The sequence below is a fragment of the Rhinolophus ferrumequinum genome, chromosome 19 (genome assembly GCF_004115265.2).
Source record: "Rhinolophus ferrumequinum isolate MPI-CBG mRhiFer1 chromosome 19, mRhiFer1_v1.p, whole genome shotgun sequence".
Taxonomy (NCBI): Eukaryota; Metazoa; Chordata; class Mammalia; order Chiroptera; family Rhinolophidae; genus Rhinolophus; species Rhinolophus ferrumequinum.
Genome location: NC_046302.1, coordinates 16,699,917 through 16,720,346, shown reverse-complemented (window position 1 = coordinate 16,720,346; position 20,430 = coordinate 16,699,917). Strand labels below are relative to the sequence as shown.

At 40.1% G+C, this 20,430-nt stretch overlaps 1 protein-coding gene across 3 annotated transcripts in view; it reads right to left on the bottom strand.

Moving 5' to 3' along the window:
* The window catches only part of COLEC12 (collectin subfamily member 12), a 180,172-nt gene that overhangs the window by 32,387 nt on the left and 127,355 nt on the right, over positions 1-20,430 (bottom strand). For 2 of the 3 annotated variants that reach the window (XM_033087703.1, XM_033087702.1), the window contains 2 exons: positions 8,027-8,149; positions 545-643 (listed from right to left, as the gene is read on the bottom strand). In XM_033087703.1, coding sequence (XP_032943594.1) covers positions 545-643; positions 8,027-8,149 — 222 coding nt within the window. Of the gene's footprint in view, positions 1-544; positions 644-8,026; positions 8,150-10,767; positions 10,857-11,875; positions 12,028-20,430 lie in introns of those variants that run through there. The other variant, XM_033087701.1, reaches the window with a different exon arrangement.

Below are 20,430 nucleotides of genomic sequence, written 5' to 3'. Positions count from 1 at the left end.
AGTACTAGGACTGATTAACTTGAATGAACACTCTTCTCAGAGAGAAGGGGTATTTACCTGATTCTAGAGCACTGGGTAGGGTGGAAAGAAGGGTATAAACTACTGTTTGTTAAAGTCACCAATATTCTTTTTAAAAAAATGAAAATAAAAATCAAAGAATAGAATAGGCTGGAATCTTTTTAAAAATTAATCTCTACAATTTTTCTATGCAGTTTAAAATAATCCAAATAAGAATTTATAAAAGAGCTTTCAATAAAGGGTATTCATGGTTCTTTTTGATCAGAATTGGTTTTCAGATTTTATTTGGCACATCACAGTAGTTTTTTGGGGGAGAGGGGGATTCAACTCCAAAATTAGTCGTTAACTTTAAAATGGAAAAGTCTTTGAGTTAAATCATGAGAAAAGATTCAACACACAACACAAAAATTTAGTGTCCTTTTGGGTGAAAGTGAGTTTACAGCAACATCATTTTAAAAAGTTGTGGTCATTTATGCACAGTAGAGTCAGGGGATTCAACTTTGTGATTCACTTTCATTCAGATTACCTAATTTTTTCAGGTCGCTTTCCACTGCTGTGAGCTTGTCATCATAGGTTTGGCGAGATGTCTCCATGCCACCTGTAACATTGTCCATTTTCTCTACAACTAAGATTTGGAAATCAATGCATTAATACACATACCTGCTCAAATTTTATTTTTCAGTTTCAACAAGAGATCATTTCATTACAAAATAAAGGAAACAGATTGAAACAAAAGTATAAATGAAATCAAATACTGTCTGGGGGAAAAAGCCATTCTTAAAAAAAAAGTTATGTGTCTCAAAACCCAGTGACGGTTTACTTATAAACTAGAGAATTATGTTTTTAATTCTTCTCATGACTCAGTATTGCCTTGGATGTTTTAGAATTTGTTTGGAACAAATTTGTAAATTTTTATGTATTATAGAAGTCCTCAATCTGTATTATTTCCTACACAGATGGTCCCTGACTTACAATTCTTTTGACTACGATTGTGCAAAAGCACTACGGATTCAGTACAAACTGTACTTTGAATTCTGAATTTTGATCTTTCCTAGGCTAGTGATATGTGCTGAATCTCTCCTGTTGCGGGCAGCAGCAGTGAGCCACAGCTTCCACTCAGCCATGTGATCATAAAGGCAAACAAACAGTATTTCACAGTGTATTCACTGGGTTAGGTGGTTTTGCCCAACTGTAGGCTAACGGAAGTGCTCTGGGCATGTTTCCAGTAGGCTAGGCGAAGCCACGATGTTCAGTAGGTTAGGTGCATTAAACGCATTTTCAGCTTATGATGGGTGTATCAGGACGTAACCCCATCATAAGTCGAGGAGCATCTCTATTAATTTCCAAAGATGGAGGTATCACACTGTGATCATTTACAAAATTGCATCCCTCTTCACACACTCTACCATTCCTAGCAGGTAGGACTCACTTATTTAGTGGGCGATTCCATGGCAAAGAGCACCTCGCTCAAATCTGTACACAGTCTTCATAGAAGGGATGCACAGTCAAAAGTACTGTGTTTCCCTGAAAATAAGACCTAACCGGAAAACAAGCCCTAGCATGATTTTTCAGGATGCCATCCCCTGACCATAAGCCCTAATGTGTCTTTTGGAGCAAAAATTAACGTGAAGACCCGGTCTTATTTTCGAGAAAACACGGTATTTGCCATTCTCTGTCATGAATTCCACCAGAGGCCTGAAAATCTGTGACAAGTGAGTCTATAGTTTTCAGTTTCCAAGAAGATGCCTAAGTGGGTTTCCAAACAGTAACTTACAAGAAAGACTTTTTCTTCCAATTTTTTTTCCCAAGAAAGTTTTTTAAAAGCATTTTCTTGATTATATCAAGTTAGTAATGCAGTGTTAAATAAAAGCTTCTGTAATAACTCATTCTCAGGAGGCAATAATTCTCTATGGTTACGAATATAAGTTTATCTTTCTAAAATGTCTAATAAGAGCATATTTTTCCAAAAGTGACTCCTGTGAGATCCAACCTCTAGCAACTTGGAATGAAGTCTGACTGTCCTTGCTATCAACAGCTTTTTAAAATAATGACTATTTTTTTTAAAGTCTGCATATGCTTTGTATATTAATTGTGAGCCAATGGGTCCAGTTTATTTTATTTAAGTGTTCCACCCAAGTATGATTGTGTGAGCAGATTCTCTTGGTTTCTGTCAGGAAGTAGAAGTATAGTCCCATGTGTCTGAATGACCTAAAGTGAACTAGCTTGTGGCTTCCGGCACCTTCCGTGGAGAGGCCTTAAGCTTCCATAGTCTGGCCATAATGAAATGTGTATATTGCACCAAATCCTCTTTCTCATTCAAACCTTACCATGTATTCTTTTTTTTCCACCTAGAATGCTCTTCCCTGGCCTTTTCTCCAAGCTAAGACCTATTTGCTCTTCAAGACTCAGCTCATCACTTCCTGTGGGAAGTCTTTCCTGAAATACATCTTGCAGAGTTCTCTTGGCAAATCATCTCTTCTTTATTACAGGACCTAATGTCACTGTGTTGTCATGGCTCGTTTACTATAAGATCCTCTAAGGCAGGAAAATTTGTATTCAGTTTTATCTCCAGCTCTTAGCTCAATGTGAAGCTCTTATAGGTGTTCAACATATACTTACTTATTATGCCATTTATTTAAATAAATGAGAATCTGCCTGCTGACTGCTGAGGCCTATGAAAAATCACTGAGTTAGAGGTCATACAAACAAACTTACAAACCAACCAATTCAGGGAAGCCTCAGCATTGGAATGAGTAAGGCATCTAGTTGAATAATTTTTTAGAAAAATGACTACATAGAAAGAGAGGTATAACTATGATAATCTGCGCCTTAGGGTTGTTTAATGGGCATGTATACTCCTAATCCCTGGAAACTGAAGAACAAAATGTTTCATCTGTATTTTAGCAAAGCTAAACTTTTCAAAAATAAAATAGGGGATGTTTATAAGTTTAGGTTCAGTTCTAATCCTCAAATCAAAATATACGCCTCTGTCTGTCCTCAAACCACACGCAGGATCCTAAGTCTTGCCTTTTCTTCCTGGAAACCAAAGAAACCTCTAAATATGCTGACAGGCAGTCATTTTCTACCCTCTCTAATTTTTCTTCCATTTTAGTTTTTTTAAAAACCACAGAATTGTCATGGACAGATAATTCAGATTTGCGTAGAATGAAAGTAATAAATATATTCATTAAAAAACAAAACGAAAAAGCCTGTTAAATTTCTCTTCGGTGTAGCAAGGAAACTATTTGTCCTGCCCACAAGTGCTAATGAACTGGTTCCATACACTGGGGCATGTGTCTGTGTTTAAAAACAGTATCTGGGTATGAAGCTGCAAACTTTAGGATTGCAAAGCTGGTTAACTTGCTTCTTCTGCATAAAAATACTATGCTTGTAGAGATCCAGAACCAACGCCTGCTGTAACAGCACACAGAATTTTTGTTGGTTTTCACTGTTAACTTATTAGCACAAATTCTAAGGATGGCAGAACCATCCTCTCTTACCCTAGAAACTCCCAGTCTACAGATGTAGACCTCAGTTTGAAGGAATGAAGGAAACAAACATGAAACACAGAAGGATTACTAGAAGTCTGGTTTTTCATGGGCTCCCCGTTATTAGAAATTATTTCTTCACAGAGAATATTTCTTCAGAATATCAGTGCTTTAGGTATAATACCTGAAGAATTATCCCTTTTCATGTACTCAGCCTAATTCCCTAGGATAATCTGACAATAATACCTTTTCTATAAAAGGACTTTGGTATCATCCCTTGGCCTGGGCTGTTAACCTCTTCCCTTCCTTGTCTTGATTCCACCCATCTTTTAAGGTCCACTACAAAACTCGTCACCCCATTGTGCTAAGCCTTCCCTGGCGACTTGATTCCATACCATACCAACTAAATCGTCATCTGAATGGCAATAATAACAGCCTCTATTTAGTGAGTGCTCTTTGAAAGATGCACTGCACCATCTCGGCAGTTAACCCTTACAACTCCTACTTTACAGTTGAAGAAACTGAGGCTCATAGATGTTCAGTAACTTGCCTAGACTCACACAGCTTGTAAGTGACTAAGTGGGATACCAGGCCAGGAGATCTAACTCCACAACCCATGTTTTGTCTGTAAGTCTACAATGCCTCTCATTTAGTATTTCTTTTTCCTAAATGTGGTTTTCTCCAATAAAAATCCCTTGAAGGAAAGGATTATGTCTTCTTTATCTCCTCTTTACAGTTGTCATCCTCAGATGTTTACTAAGCATCCGCCATATATATGACATAGTACTAGATACTGAGGACACAAGAGACATAGCTCATGGCCCAGTCTTTGAGGAAGGAGAACAAGAGCAGAGCACAAAGATCCTGCCTGGTGCTCATGAGTGTCTATACCAGACAGAGGGTGGTACTGAAGGGGAAACATACTCCTTCAGTGGGACCTGAGACTTCCCAGTAATACCAACTACACTTCTCTGGAATGCAATAAAGACATTTCTACTTTGGACACTATTTCAGGTTTCATTACAAAAACACAGAAGATCTGGTTGTAGGGTATTATCCTAGATTCCAACAAAAATTATACAGTGTGATATGATGCACATTTTGAAACCTACTTTGTCAGGGCTTAACAGTGAGGTAGACATCCTATGGCCAGGAATGCTGAGTTGAAGGAGATTCTTACTGAGAAAGATTCAGATTTCTGTCTTCCTTCTTTATCCTAATTACCTTAAGATGGATGCCTGCTGGGCAGGGTAACAGAGTAAGATTTTCCTATTCATGAAATGTTCTGGAGGAAACATAACCCATTGAACTTAAGAGATGGCTTCTGCCATGGAAACTCCATTGACTGATGATAAAAGGTCAGGGCAGAGGATGCACCAAGAGGTAACTGTTCGAGTACATCTTTCTGTAAAGAAGCTGGTGAGCCTCATGGCCACCGCCACTATATAGACTTGTCTGGGTGACTCAGCAGTCCTCTGACTTGTTCAGCAGACTCTGGAAGGAACTTAAGTCATATCCTAACTTGTAGCTGCAGAAGTGACATAAAAGGAGAAGTAAAGAACGATTTGAGGAAAACAGTATGGAGTTGCCTTTGGTAAGGCTAATAAATAAGTTTCTATTTTATTTCTGTTCAACTTCTATTTCAGAAAAATATTTTGTTTCACTGAGTATGTTTTTCTTTCTTTCTTTCTTTTTATTTTTTTAATGGAGAGAGTTTCTCTAGACTTCAAAGGGAGACGTGTGAAGGGAGAACTGGGTCTTATCTTTCTACTTCATACAATGTGGAGTTACCAGCATCTTATCAGCAAGAAAGAGGACTCACTGTACAAGTAAAGAGAAAACACATCTGGAAAATATCAACATTTTAGTTCATTAAGGCTGTGTTTGGAAACCCAAATTGCATGTTGTATTATCATATTTTCGTCAGTAGAGGCCTAAGGGATGGGCGCCTTGAAGGAAGGAAAAGACATGCAAGACGGCCATCTTGCCTCCACTTATCCTATTCCCTCAATCTCTTCTCCCCTTCATCCTGGTCAGATCACATCCCCAGAGCAGGCCAAGTTGATCTCCAGGATTTGGGATTTCTAGGTAGGACTCTGAGTTGCAGCAATCCCTTAAATGCAGATTAGCTTAGAGGTCCCTGGGCATCACTGACTGCCTTTACAGAAGTCAGCCTGAATCCTCTCAATAATTCATTCAGTAAAGTTTATTGGGTACCTGTTGAGTACCATGAGTCTAGGCACTAGTGAGAGATATAAAAGATAGTGTCTTGCCTTCATGGAACTTATAGTTTGGGTGGTGAGACAGATAAGCCCACTGGCCACAATGATACAGTGTGACAGGGCTATAAGTAAATAAAAGGTGCTATGGGAACAAACAGGAGGGCACCTAACTCAGCCTTCAGGAGTTTCTTGCAGAACAGGTGTCTAAGTGATACAAAAGGGAAAGGAGAGATTTAGATGGAGAGCAGAGAAAAGGTATTCCAGGCAACTGGACAAGCCAGGGCCGAGAAGGGCTTTCCAATGTTGTTAACGATGGAGGAAATGTCTATGCTTTAAAAAAAACAAAAAAGAAAAAGAAAAGAAAAAAAAACCTTTCTTTTGGATCTTTCTGTATAATTCTGAAGGCATAAATATCCTAGACCTTATTTCCTTACAGAAGTAAAAATGAAAAAATACCATACGGTGGTGGTATGTTCGTCAAACCTTTCTCATCTTTTTCAGTAGAAAATGTTGTACTTTCATGATATCACACAGTACTGAGCTCTAAAGATACTTATTAAATGGCTGTTTGATTCCAAATTTCTCCTTTTTCTGGGTTTGCTAGGAAAAGTCATGGAGAAGTGAATAATGACATAAATAACTTAGTAAAGGAGGAGAGTGTGAATTACCTAGGACATTAAAAAACCCTCCCTTTCCCCACTAGGTTCCCTCCCCACCTCTGTACAGACCTTACTATAATTAATAGCCTGTCTGAATCACTTACCCTGTTAATCCTAGGTTAGATTAACTCATCGCACATGGATACAATGACCTGGTAATCTTCCAAATTTCCACTGTTCAAATTCATCAGTCAACACACTACAGGATGCACTTAATTTTCCATGTATGTCCCTAGAGGTGGGACTTAACAAGCCTGGACTATACTGAGTATTTTTAACATAGTTTTCCATTCTAATGGCTAGTGCTGTATAAATGCAGTTATGAAGAAGGAAGGAACAGAGAGGTATAGTCACTTATCTACTGGGACCAACTATAGGACAGGTGGTTCAATGACATCACCTTTGCTCATTCCAACCACCTTGAAAAGTGGCATTATCTTTGCCATTTTACAGATAAATTGGAAACTCTAAGAGGTTATGGTTCACACCCAGGTTACACAGCCACGCCAAGGACTTAGCATGATGCCTGGGCATGCCAGCAAGCACTTAGTGAGCACTCACAATTGGCAGAATTCATAACTGATCTTGGACCGCCTGCCTGGCTCCAAGCCCATTCTCATTCCAATATGTGTCCTTGGGAAATCACTAAACACTGGGAGCGAGGTGGGAGGACTTACAAATTGGAGGGAATTCACACTGAATCTTTCTCTCTCCAGGCCAAGCCTATGGGCCAAAGAACTGAGAAGGGAACTTGTGGGAGTCTCCACTGTTAATCTGTCCCTTCTGAGGGAAGGCAGCCAAGATGGTTGCTGAGTGCAAGTTCTGAAGATCAGCAGACCCTACATCTGTCTCTTGCTAAAACTAGACAACATACCTGTCTCATGTGTCTTTGATGGCAAGGCTTCGACAGCTATTTTCCATAAAAGGGTTTATATAGTTCGTGATTCTGCATCATGACACCTTCTATCTGTGGTGTCTGGAACAGGTAAGGGGCTTGGGGGTGGTGTACTTTATCTACAAGTCTGGAGGATTCAGGCAAAAATCCTCCACTGACCTTAAACCAGACATGTTGAAAGAATGCCTAACGTCCCACAAAGTATTGTTGAGGTGGTGGAGCTGTCCCTGTGTTTAATTTCTACAGGGCAATATTTTCATGGAGCTGATATATACAACAGTGACTACAGTAAATGTACTGAAGAGAAAAAAGGGAATTAGTTGGCCAGTCCCTGGGTGAGATAAGTCATATCTCTGGAGATCTCTAGTTTGGCTTTCCCTCTGTCAATATAGCTTTCCTGTGTACTGACTCCAGGGTTTCCACAGAGCCTCTCAGAGATAAGACAAAAAAAGATAGAGGAAGAGGGAGTAACTGGAAATAGGTAGGAAAAAACAACAAAGAGGAGAAATCTCATAGAGGGCCATTATTACTGTTGAAATGACTCAAAAAGAATTGCTACTCTCCCCCTTTCAGATCCCACAGCCACAAGAAGCTTAAGACACAATCAGGGAGCTTATGATGTTTCTCAGTTTTGCATCTGAGTTGTATTCATGAAATACTTCATACTTGCAAACATGGGGTTTTTTCACGTTATGTTAATGAATGGAAACTTGCTAATCGAAAGGAAAAAGCAAAAGTACTTACCTTTGTATCCCAAAATGGCTACTGTGATTGTTAGCAAGGCACACAAAATGTATAATAATATGATAGAAAACTTCAGTGCCCAGTTATTTTTACATTTGGTACATTGTGTTCCTTCCTGAATACCTGTAAGAGAAGTCAAATTTTAATAATAGCGACAAAAACATTACTTCAAAAAGTATCTTTTTGCATTTTGGTTCAAATATTATGACTAAGAATAATGTTTTACATATTCCTTACTACAGGATGAGTGGGGTTTTAAAGCTAAACATCGTCACCACTTTAGCAACCAAGCACTTTAAATATTACCATTATGTTGTTATAATTGTATTGAATATGACTTGAAAATAGCACATAACTTTGCCTCAAAGAATAGTTTTGAACCCAATTCCATTCTGATCATTACAATTATAATTTTAATAAAAATCTCTATATGACAAAAGATTTAAAATACCCACATCCACTTGTTTTAGCCATTATTGGACTTATAGTAATTCATACACAACCAACCAAAAAAAATTGTCACCGGTCTCAGGATGTTTATTTCAGTATTGTGCTAGAGGTAGTTCCTACTGGTTTGCAAAAGTCAATTGTTAAATTTGTAGGAATTTTGGGAGCTGATTGTTAAACTGATGGTAGCTTGAAATCAGTCCTAGAGGGGGTATATACACCATGGAAATAGATAAACACTACAAATTATGATCCCCCCACTCTGAACTGGTTTGCCAGCATGCCACTGGCTATAAGTGTACTATAACTTGTAGCAGAAAATATAGGTAATGTTATGATTAAAATGCTCAATATATAACCATTTTATACATTACATGTATACAGAAAACAGACACTGACCATAATTTATCACAGTGATTAAATAACAATTGTGGAACCACTAGAAAAACCAGATATTTTTGATGAGAGGAGGCAAATTTTGACTGTTCACAGTTCAACTTTTTGAAAAGTATTCTAGTCTAAGTGGTAAACCATCATCACTTCTGCAAGGGACTCCAGAAGCAAACCCCTAAAAAGGAAACTTTCCATTGGACTGATTAGAAACACAGAAGACAAAGACTGTGGACATTTTAATGTGAAAATCACATTGTAAGGAGTGCCGGGAGGTCCTTCTTTCCGGGACCCGTTTCCCTACGTGTCTGACTAGTAGTGTCCCCCTGGGGCAACAGCACATAAAGGGCTCATCTCCCATAACTGTGTTCAATAACTTTTGATGGGTAAGTCGAGAGGAGTAAGCCACAGCCGAAGTTTCTTTGCTTGGGTTTGTGATTTTACACAGTGCCCTTCTTCAGTGAAAAGAGCTCTTCAGCTGTTTAATGCAAAATGATGAGAGAAACAGCAAAGAAAAACGACTCAAATTTAACTTTTCTAGGTTTTTTTAGGTTTTACACAATGCCTCGGTGTTTTGGGCTAGAGACCCAAGGGGAGGGGACTCTGTCTGTTCCATGATGCACAGCATTGATTCTCAAACTCTGGGGCACATCAGACTCCCTTGAAGGGCTCATTAAAACCCAACATTTCTAATTCAGGAGGCCTGAGAAGGTGCATGAGAACCTGGATTTCTAACACGTTCCCTGGAGATGCTGTATTGCGAGTCTGGGGACCATGCTTTAGAACGGTGCTTCTCAAACCATAAAGTGCTTACAGTCCCACCGTTCAAATGCAGAGTTTGATTCAACAGGTCTGAGGTAGGAGCTAAGATTCTGCATAAAATCCAGGTGATGCCTGGTCAGAGAAACACACTTTGAGGAGAAAAAGTTTGGTTTAGAAGATGGTTATACTGGATCAACCTTTGGTTAGCCATTTCCTTGAAGATGAAGCTGTAAAATCAGACTCACTTGATCCAACGGACTAGAGTAAATCAGCTTCTTCACATCAGTGTTCCCATTTCTTTTACTCCTTTTCCTTTCCATCCTCCTTCAACTGCCAGCTGGATATCTCAGTACCACGTCTCATGTCCATAACTGACCTTGGTACTAGCCCTGCCAAACCAGATCTCAAACTTCCACCCAACGTCCTATTTCTATCCAACCTAAAAATTACTACTATCCCACCTCTCTAGGTGGTTAAACTCAAAGACATCCTGAAGGCTTCTCTTGCACTTATTCGCTAATTCATTCAGTCACTAGGCCCTACTAAGCTTCCTGTGGGATATTTTTATCACGATCATTTCAACTATAGTTTATTGATGTTCATTTACTGCCTAAATTTACGAGAATCTGAGCTAGGTACTTTACACACAGCATTTTAAACCCATATAATAACCTCTGAATGAGGCAGGTAGTAAGAGCTGAAAGGACATGTCGTAGACATCACAGCCAGGATTCAAACCTGGGTCTGTCTGACTGCAAAAGCCCCGATCTCTCCAGTACACCATGGTGCCTCTGATCATTGCTTCCTCTCCATTTCCACTGCCACCATCCTTGTGTGAGATCCTTTGATCTCAGTGGAAGCTTCCTCTGCCATTCCCACTGGAATCCAGCCTCACCCTGTACTAAAATAGTGCTATCCTCATGACAATGCCAAAAAGAAAAAAATAAAACCAAAAATCCTTCAACAGCTCACCCTGAACTGAAGGATCAAAACACACACACACGTACACACACACCTATCAGCTCTTCGGCTCTTCATAATCTGGCCGTTTAAAATAAAACAAAGACTCCTTATATCCAGTTCGAATGAAAATATTTTTGGGATTGGGAGAGTGAGAAGTATAGGTAGACCCACAAACATACCACATTTCATGTTCAGAAACAATAATCTTGCTTTGGTAGCAACTGTACAACATGGCAGGATGACAGACACCGGGCTGCTGACCGACCTCCTGTGGAAAGGCTGGATGGCACTTTTATGGTTGATAGCAAGGGCAGGAGGCGAGGTTCATTCTTTTTGGATTTTAGGATGGTGGTGGGGGAGCTCCTTATGCGTCTCCAGGACTATTTCTTACATTCTGTCAGAAGAGCTTCAAAAGATTTGGTAGCTAATATTAGGTTGGTGCAAAAGTAATCGAGATTTAAAAGGTTAAAAATAATTGCAAAAGCCGCAATTCCTTTTGCCCAACCTGATAGAATCTGGGGCTAGAAGGTTGCTTAGAGGTCATCTGGCCAAGCCTCATCGTGTTATTGATGGGTAAAGTAGGCCAGCGAGGTAAAGCAGAATCAGAAGCCGCACTTCCTGACTCCCGACGCAAGGGTCTTTCCCTCCCATCCTGGCAATGTGTGCTAGCTCTAGGTTTGCCACTGGACATCTCGTACGTGTGGTATTTGTGCAGATCCGCTCCCAGACAGTTGTCACTGGCTCACATTCTGAAGGGCAGACACTTGCTCACAATGTGCATTTCTCATTGCTAACCATATCAGCATTTAATCAGTATCAGATGGCACCACCTGACCTCCCTTTCCACTTGACACACTTTCTCTGTTTTGTTTTTTCTCTACCACCCTCCCACCTTCCCCCTTCCCTCGTCCCCCCTCTCCCGACTTATTTTTAATAAGAATTCTGTTTTATCTTTCCCTCTCTGCCCTCCGCTGGGAGGACATCTGACCAAACACAGGAATGCCTACTACAAAGAGACCCTGCTGGCTCATGTAGCTGGGGGACCCCTCCTCCTTGAACCTAGATGGTCACAAAAAACATTCAAGAGAGATACCCCCTGTTACCAGCCTTTGTAGTGTTTGTTTTCTTAGCATTACTTTCCAGAGACTGGGGACTCTGTTCCCATTGGAGGGGGCGGGATAGGAAGGGCAAGGGAATGGATCTGCAGTGTTGCGGAGAGGAGAGTCCAGTGCAGGAAGTGAGGCAGTTTTGCCCCTTACCACCAAGACATCCAGCTTATCAAAATACCTGGCCCAAACAGCACATGTGTAATTCAGCAGGCCACAGACGGAACATGCCTGAAGGTTCCATGCCTTTCCATTGGTTACTCCTCTTGAACTGTCTCCCATTGAACGTGATTCTTGGCTCATGTTCTGAATGTATTTTCCTGTGTCCAAGTCTTTATTATACAGAAAACCTTTGGGGACGAAATGAAGCCAGAATCACTCTAGTTAACTCCTTGAGTATTCTACGGAAGTTCAGAATAGGCTGACAATTTGGTCTCCAGTGCCCAAACTCAAAGTTCTCTGTGTTGCCCTGTTTCCAATAACACATGTTTGAAGTAAGAAGAGTGGGGGTTCGGTGGGGCCACCGATCGGGGGCGGTTAGCTAGTTGGAGAGAGTAATTGAAACACTGCAGGGACAAGAGTGCAGTTGGCCAGAAGAATTCACCAGCAAGGAGATTTCCTGTCTGTTGTGGTTCTCCATACAGAGCCCTCCCAAGTGCGTGGTCCAAGCCCCAATCCAGTCTGTTTTCCCTATCTTTTTGGAAAACAAAAGAGTTTCCTCACTATCATATTCTTCTGCCATGTACATCTCCCGAGGGCTTGTCTGTTAAAATGGACACATGCTGATCAAGGCCCTTCCTTGTTTGGTGAAGGCTGGCACTCCGGGTGAGTGTGGGGCACTTCTGGGTTGCCTTAATTACCGCAAGTGTCTAGAGCTCAGTGGTATTGCCGAAAAGATCATGTTACCAAAGAGAAGCTTCAACAAGCTGGTAGACTGCAAAATCCAGAAAACCATAGGTTTTGACCGGAGATTTGCAGTGACCTTTTCATGTGGTTTTTTTATAGTTATTAATCTACTGCCTGGTGGTATATATTCCCATAAGCCCATGAGAATGACTTGGCTCTAACAGGAAAACTGATGATTCAAATAAATTCCTGTAATTAAAATGCCCTCAAAAGCAACAAAACAGTAAATAACATCATAGTTATTTGGATGTTATGCAGTATCACTAGAACAAAAGTTAAATACATAAAACATTTTAGCCCACAAATTAAAATTTTCCTTATTATAAAGGCCATTTACTAAAGGATAGGATATGGATTTAGTTATTTAAAAATTGTCTTATTAATAATTTAGTTCCCCAAATACAAATCCCAACCCTGGACACCTTCTTATGCCAAGTTTCCTAAACAATGTGGAGAATCATGAAAATGGAAGCAGGACAAGAATTGGTAATGAAATAACTTTCTGAGCAAAATAAATGAAACCTCACAGCATGTGTATTTAAAAAGATGCATTCAAATCAGGAAATATATTTAGAAGAGAGTTATATGAGTTTGAAATCTTTAGCATTCATTCTGAGCTAATATTAATATTGTGCATATTTACCAAGGGTATAGTTTTTTTCATTAAAAAATTCACACACATATATATATATATATATGCAGTCAGTTCTGGTTTGGTTTTCAGTGTTTTAAAAAAGGGTATGTATTATTTGTTTAAAATTTATAATTTATATCCTGCCTATTAAAAAAGAATTGTAGGCAAAATCCAGATGTAATGATGCCACTCAGAATATATAGTGTCGGCCAGAATATATACTATCTCAAAAGAACACCATCATTTTCTCTTTGTGGCTTTTATAATAAGAAATCCTTTATTATATGAACTGTACACAAATGCTTTCAATTCTGAGGAAAGGAATCCTCGCTCACTGGGGAGCTCAACCATCACATCTCTCACATTTGTCTCTCCTCGCTGGAGTCCTTCCTCTTGGCTCTTTTCCTATTCATTTTATTCTATGGGCACAGAGGGAACTGTCAACAAGCCTGATGATACATTTCAGCAATCCTGACCACTTCATTATCTGGCATTGCCAGACAATGTCCTTCTGTGATTAGGCACTGAATCTTTTAATTAAAAGGACTCATGAACATTCAGCTCTAGCTTGAGTCAACAGAGTCTGTTGTATAATTGAGCAGGACACTTGTACTGCACAGGTATTTGGAGGAAGGCCACTAGACATTTGTTTAGTGGGTGAGAGTTTGCTATTGCCAAGAATACAAAAGAAATTGTTGAAGAAGGCTGCCATTACTGAAGACTTACCTGATATATGACAGGCACCCCCACCTGGTTACTTACAATCCCTGTAATCCTGGAAAGTAGGAACTGACCCTAAATTTATAGGTTTTAGGAAAGTGGAGGTCAAAGAAGTTGAGTACCCAGGCCAGTGAGTGGCTGAGCTGGGAGTTGGACCAAGATTTATCACATGTTACTTCTCCAAGATTACTGACTCCCAGAAGTGGAAAGCAAAACAAAGCGAGATTAAGGATGCCTAACAAGATAAATTGTAGAAAGCTGACAGGTTAGACTTATAAAAGTGTTATGTCAAAATAAAGGGGTGCAGAAACATCCTTTCAAATGTTGACAGAAAAGAACAGTAAAATTTAGTTCCCAGTAAGTGAACTATTACAGACCTGAGGATTCCACAGGCTGTAATTTCTCCTTTACTATTCTGTGGTGACATACTTGAGTAGCAAGTGAATTCCACCCTAAATAAATGCTCATTATCTCTGTGAGAGGTTAGGCCTGGGTTGGAGGTTTGCTGGTAGGGTCTGTGGAGCCCCTCAGGGAAATCATCCCCCAATGGTGATGGAATTTTTGGAATGGGGTGGGCCGGGAAGAGAGGGTAGCTTTATAATTTCAAGGCAACCATGGGACATAGAAGGACCTTGCTCAGCGTAAGCTTGAAACCAAAACCAGTTGGTGGCCCCTACTGAGTTTTCTTCCGAAGTTCTAGTATACTGAAATAGGAGCCTCAAAAACCAGTCTCTAATGGATTCATGAATGGATCCAAACAATTGCTCGTGGTTCAAGCCTGCAGAATTTAGGTGAGATAAATTAGTGGAAAGGAAGGTGATGAAAGCAGACTTTATTAAATAGTGATAAAAAAAATTCATTCACATCTAGTCTCTTAACCCCCTTTAAAAAAATTACCTGGAGTATATTGGAAAAAAATATTGTTAACAAATACTAGTTTTGACCTCAGGTTCAGAGATCCACAGTAATTCTCCACTGCCACAGTAACAGCTCCTGGTGGCTCAAAGCACATTCCAAGATGCTCACCAGCTAGCATCCTCTGACCATACAGGCTCTCAGAAGCTCAGGGGCAAGAGGAGCGTCAACTGTCATCTTGGCCAACATCCACCTAAGCAGGGAGGAAACTGCAGTCCAACGAACTCACACGTGGGCCGACCCCGGCTTGAAGACCCAGGTTTCTGGATTCTCTACCAGAGTTGTTCAGACCCCAGAACACTGCCTACTTTACCACGCTTCTTTCTCACTACATCCCATTTATTCAAGAAGCAAGTACTAAGGAGTACTATGTACCAGGCACTGGGTAAAATGGTGAACAAAATACACAACAATCTCTGCCCTTAAGGAACTTATACCCCAGTGGGAGGATATTTCAATATGTTAGAAGGTGATAAATGCTATGGAGAAAAATGAAGCAAGAAATGGGCAAAGGACATACAGGAGAAGTGATCAATGGCCATTTTAAATAGGTCAGAGAAGGCTTCTCAGAGTAACCTTTTGGGCAAAAGCTTGCAAGAGTGTGGGAAGAGCACTGGGGTCCCTGGGCAGAACACTCACTGCACTCTGCTGACCCCCTCTCCAGATCTTGAGATGTGCCCTCCTCCTCCCCGCCACACGCTTCCTCTCTACCAAACGACTTCTTGTAAAACCTTACTCACACTTAGGTTGTTTCCATATTTTGGCTATTGTAAATTGTTGCAATGAACATAGGGCTATACATCTTTTCAAATAAGTGTCTTCATATTCTGGATTAATACCCAGAAGAGGAATTGCTGAGTCATATGGCAGTTCTATTCTTAATTTTTTGAGGGAGTTTCACGCTGTTTTCCATAGTGGGTGCACCAATTTACAATACTACCAACAGTGCACAAGGGTTCCCTTGTCTTTATATCTCGCCAACACTTGTTATCTCTTATCTTTTTGATAAGTGTCCATTAATGAATGAATGGATAAAGAAGATACCATACACACATCTCACACACACACACACACACACACACACGTCTGTACACACACAACGGAATACTCCTCTGTATGAAAAAGATGAAATACTGACATTTGCAACAACATGGATGGATTTTGAGGGTATTAAGTGAAATAAGTCAAACAGAAAAGGATAAAAAACATGTGATTTCACTCGCATGTGAAATATAAAATAAAAAGGTAACAAACGAACAAACAAAACAAACCAAAACTAAACTCATAGACACACACAACAGAATGGTGATTACCAGAGGGGAAGAAGGGAGGGGGAGGGCATAGTGGGTAGAGAGGGGTCAAACATATGATAATGGATGGAAACTAGACTTGGGGTGGTAAGCATGCAATAGAGTATACAGATATAGAATTATAACGTTGTACAACTGAAATCTAATGTTACTAACCGAGGTTACCTCAATAAAAACAACAAAATACCAAAAAACCTTACAACTTCCCTCCTCAATGATTCTTTTCCTAATTAGCCTCATCCCCAGCCCAGCCAGGCCTGCATCCCTTCAGCACCTATGTGGTTCACACTGCATAAATCTATGCTCATTTGTGTGTCTTTCACCTAATTTAAATGCCATCTTCATGGCCACCTCCTATAGGTATGGGAATTTAATTTTTCTGCACTATTGCTTTTGCATTTCTCTAAACAAACCAGTACTCTCTAGTACTCTGCAATGTCATGCAATTTAACAAATATCTGGAGTGTAGATCCTGGCAGTGGGAAAAGCGGGCTCCATCACTCCTGCAGCGAATCTCCCTCACACAAATTGGAAGCAGTGAGCTTCCCCCAGCTCTCAGATGCGAGCATTTCACAACCTTCTTCCCACCTTTGTGTCCGGACTTCTAGGTGACCAGGGAGTGTAAACGTCGTGGGAGAAGCATTCAGCCCTGGGGCCTGACGGTCAAAACTCAGACTCTCAGAACACTTTCCTCTCAAACAATCAGGAATACAGGGCCTGAAAGGAAGAGTTTTTTCACTGCAGGAGGTGGGGAGCACAGTGGGATTCACTAATCAAAGGAATGCAAAGCAGTCCTTTAGACCCCGCCCCAGAGTGAAACGAACCCCAAGATCTAAAGCAGCACAGCAGCATTTCTACATTTGGTGTCCCTCAGCACTCACAGGACAGGGCAAAGATGAGAAAAGTAAACCCACAACCCAACATTTGCCTTGAGTGTTGTTGCTTTAAAATGCATCTAAAGAAAAGAGTAAGTGAATGAACTAATAATCAGAAACAGTTTTGGAGACAAAGAGGAAAAACTGAGGGTTGCTAGATGGGAGGAGGGGTGGGGGTAAGGGGGAAGGTGAGGGGATTAGAAAACAATCAGTAACCACAGGATGGCCACGGGGTTTTGAAAATTAATCTGGGGAACGTAATTTAGTGGTTATCAGAGGGTAAGGGGGATGGGGGGTGGGAGATGAGGGTAAGGGGGATCAAATATATGGTGATGGAAGGAGAAGTGACTCTGGGTGGGGAACACACATGTAATTTATAGATGATGTGATACAGAATTGCACACCTGAAATCTATGTAATTTTACTAACAATTGTCACCCCAATAAATTAAAAAAAATAAAAAATTTAAAAATTTAAAAAAATGTAAAAAAAAATGAATTTGGGGAGTAAAATTTAAAAAAAAAAGAACTAGCTTTCTAATCTTGACCTTCAGATCATATTGACAGACTCCAAGTTAATCTCTGTAAAAATGTCCCCTTTTAAATCTTCAAATAAATCAATATGAAATGGGAAAAAAAAAAAAGCATCCTTTGGGGGCAGCTGAGGAGCTAATAGAAGGATGACAGGAACCCTGCTGAGCTGAGCTGGGTGGGCAAGTCTAAGTTAATGACAGTGTATTTGTTGTTTATCACCAAAACAGTGTTGGGGCATGTGGAAATTATGCTGTGGAGCAGGTGCTGGCAAAAGAAAGACGAACTCCACTATCTCTTACATACCTACTTGATTTTTTAAAATCCAACAGAGGTAGTGTTTTGATGAAAGAAAGGGGGGCCTCACTGTAAATGAAAATATCAATCAACCCAACAGACATTCCTCATTCCTCTATAAATATGTGTTTTTCACTTTCTTCAAGTGAAGATTACATTTGAGGACACTTAAATTAAGGGAAAAGTAAGCCAAGACAGAGCGACAGATTTGACTGTCGGTGTAATTATCCATTCTGCATTGAATGTAGCCTGAGTTTGGAACCTTGATGAAAAATGAGTTAATTGACTTGAAATGACCCAAATGAGGAAAAGTTGGCAAATAAATAGTAAGGGAAATGAAAGGGATCTATTTTATACTGGCCCAGTAGTGAGAGTGTGGCCCCCACATTCAGGGAAGAGCAACCTGTTCACCAGCTTATTATTCACACTTGCTATTAAAACTGGACAAAGGACAGAGAGAGGAAGAAATTTTTTCATGGGGTAGACAACTATGGTTATAGAGGTCAAAGGAATGAAACTGGAAAATAAAAGTGGAAAACCACTACACAAAAAGTCAGAAGGCATGCAATGAATTATAAGTGAATGTAAAGTAAATGAGAAAATGTATGCATATGAAATTTTCCATGCCTTTGTAAACACTTCATAAACAACAGAGTTAAATTTAGAAAATTGTGTAAACTGAGATAACTAGATAAAAACATGGATAAGGACATATATTTGTATGTATACACATACAAAGTGACTTTCTTCAGGCAATAGAGATGTTAAAAAAAAGAATTTCTAAGTCAAAATTCAAATTCCCAATTTCCCTTAGGTTTCTCAGGGGTGTGCTGGAGCCAGCTTATACTGACTGGTGAGAACCAATTGTTTATATCTCTTCACAACTCCATGTTCAGTGACTTTACCAACCTGGTGCAACTGAATCATCACATTTAACCAAATCAAACAACTGCTCTGTCCATATGGAGTAATCACTTGAGAAGTTCTGGATCACTGGACATGGTGATTATACTGGACCTCTGTTCCTTCTTTCCCCATCGAGATTATAAACATTTTATATGCATTATTATTAGTCATGTTTGTGCACATTCGATATTTTGAATTCAAAACTTTCATGGAAGCTTAATAAATTTCAAATTCATAATCTCTGAGAGGGTGAGATAATCTCAGATTCCCAGTGAAGCTGACAATGTTTAGGGTTCAATTCCCACCTGTCTGTTAACTTCATACTTGGGATACAGGTTTGACTTAACTCCGACCAACTCCCGAGAAAGCAAATTTCCTTTTGGAGTGAAGACAACAACGAACAGAAGGACTGGCCTGATCTATCACCCAGCTGAAGTTAGTGGGCAAAGTTAAGAAGTGGGACACAGGTGAACCGGCCTAAGGACAGGCAGTTGTGAAGGACACATTTGGCTTCAGTTGGAGGAATCAATATAGAGGAAGGGATTTTGAATGACAAGCCTTGGTCTGGAAGATACTCTCTCTGCTCCCTAAAATCAGACAGGAATTAAACCCCCATCAGTTAGGCAGAAAAAAATCCAAGAGTCCAAAGCAGCATGAAACCTCTGTTTGTTCATGAGATGCACAAATGTCTGTGATGGCTACAGTCAGACCCAGAGACAGAAGTAGGAAAACATTTGAAATATACCAGCTGAGCGGCAAATAGTGGAGGCAGCCTGCCTTCTGAACTTCACTTCTTAAAGCACAGAATTGTAAAATTTGGTCAGGGCCACATCAGCTCTGGTCCATTATTCACTGGAGATCAGAGATGCAGAAAAATATATACACAATTTCACATGATATGAAATTCTTAGGGTAAAATCACTCAATTATATTTCATGCTCAGAAAAATGAATTTTGTCTCCCAAGTGGCCAAATAACTCCTAATGAGGGTTGTAAACTGGTTAAACAAGCTGAAAGAAGAGCCTTAGGACAAGTTCTTAACAACACTGTCCAATCCAGCCCCCGCTCAACGTTGTCTGCATCAACCTAGTGAACGTGGAATTTGGAATCAGTATCAGAATCACCCTAATGGGAGTCACTCATATATTTTATTTCTAATTTGTAATATGCATTTCTTTACATTAATTCTTAGTATAGTATATATAGTGTAGAACATTCTGTGAGTTCATTGCTTATTATTCTTTAAAATGTCCTTTGGTCCCTCCCAGTTAAGGAGTACTTGTCTTGAGTGACCACTACACAATGGGACGTCAGAGATAAGCTTGGCTCAGCAGACCAAGGACACGCACCCCTTCTAGAATGGGGCCTGAGCAGGGCTCTTCCTTCCTGGGGCAGCGAAACTCCCAACCCTACAGCTGGAAAAGCTACTGGAGGTTCAGGTCCTACTAATGACAGGCCAGCAGGGTCATCTTGCAAACACAAAGAGAATGCTATTTCATACCCTCCCATTCTGCATGGTGCCAAAGAGGAACTGAAAAAGGATTCAGTGAGTCACAAAACGTCCGTTCCTAAATGAGGAATGAAACGAAGACTGGACTTTATAGCTCCAGTTACTATGCAATGTTCCTTCCTGCCGGAAAGCA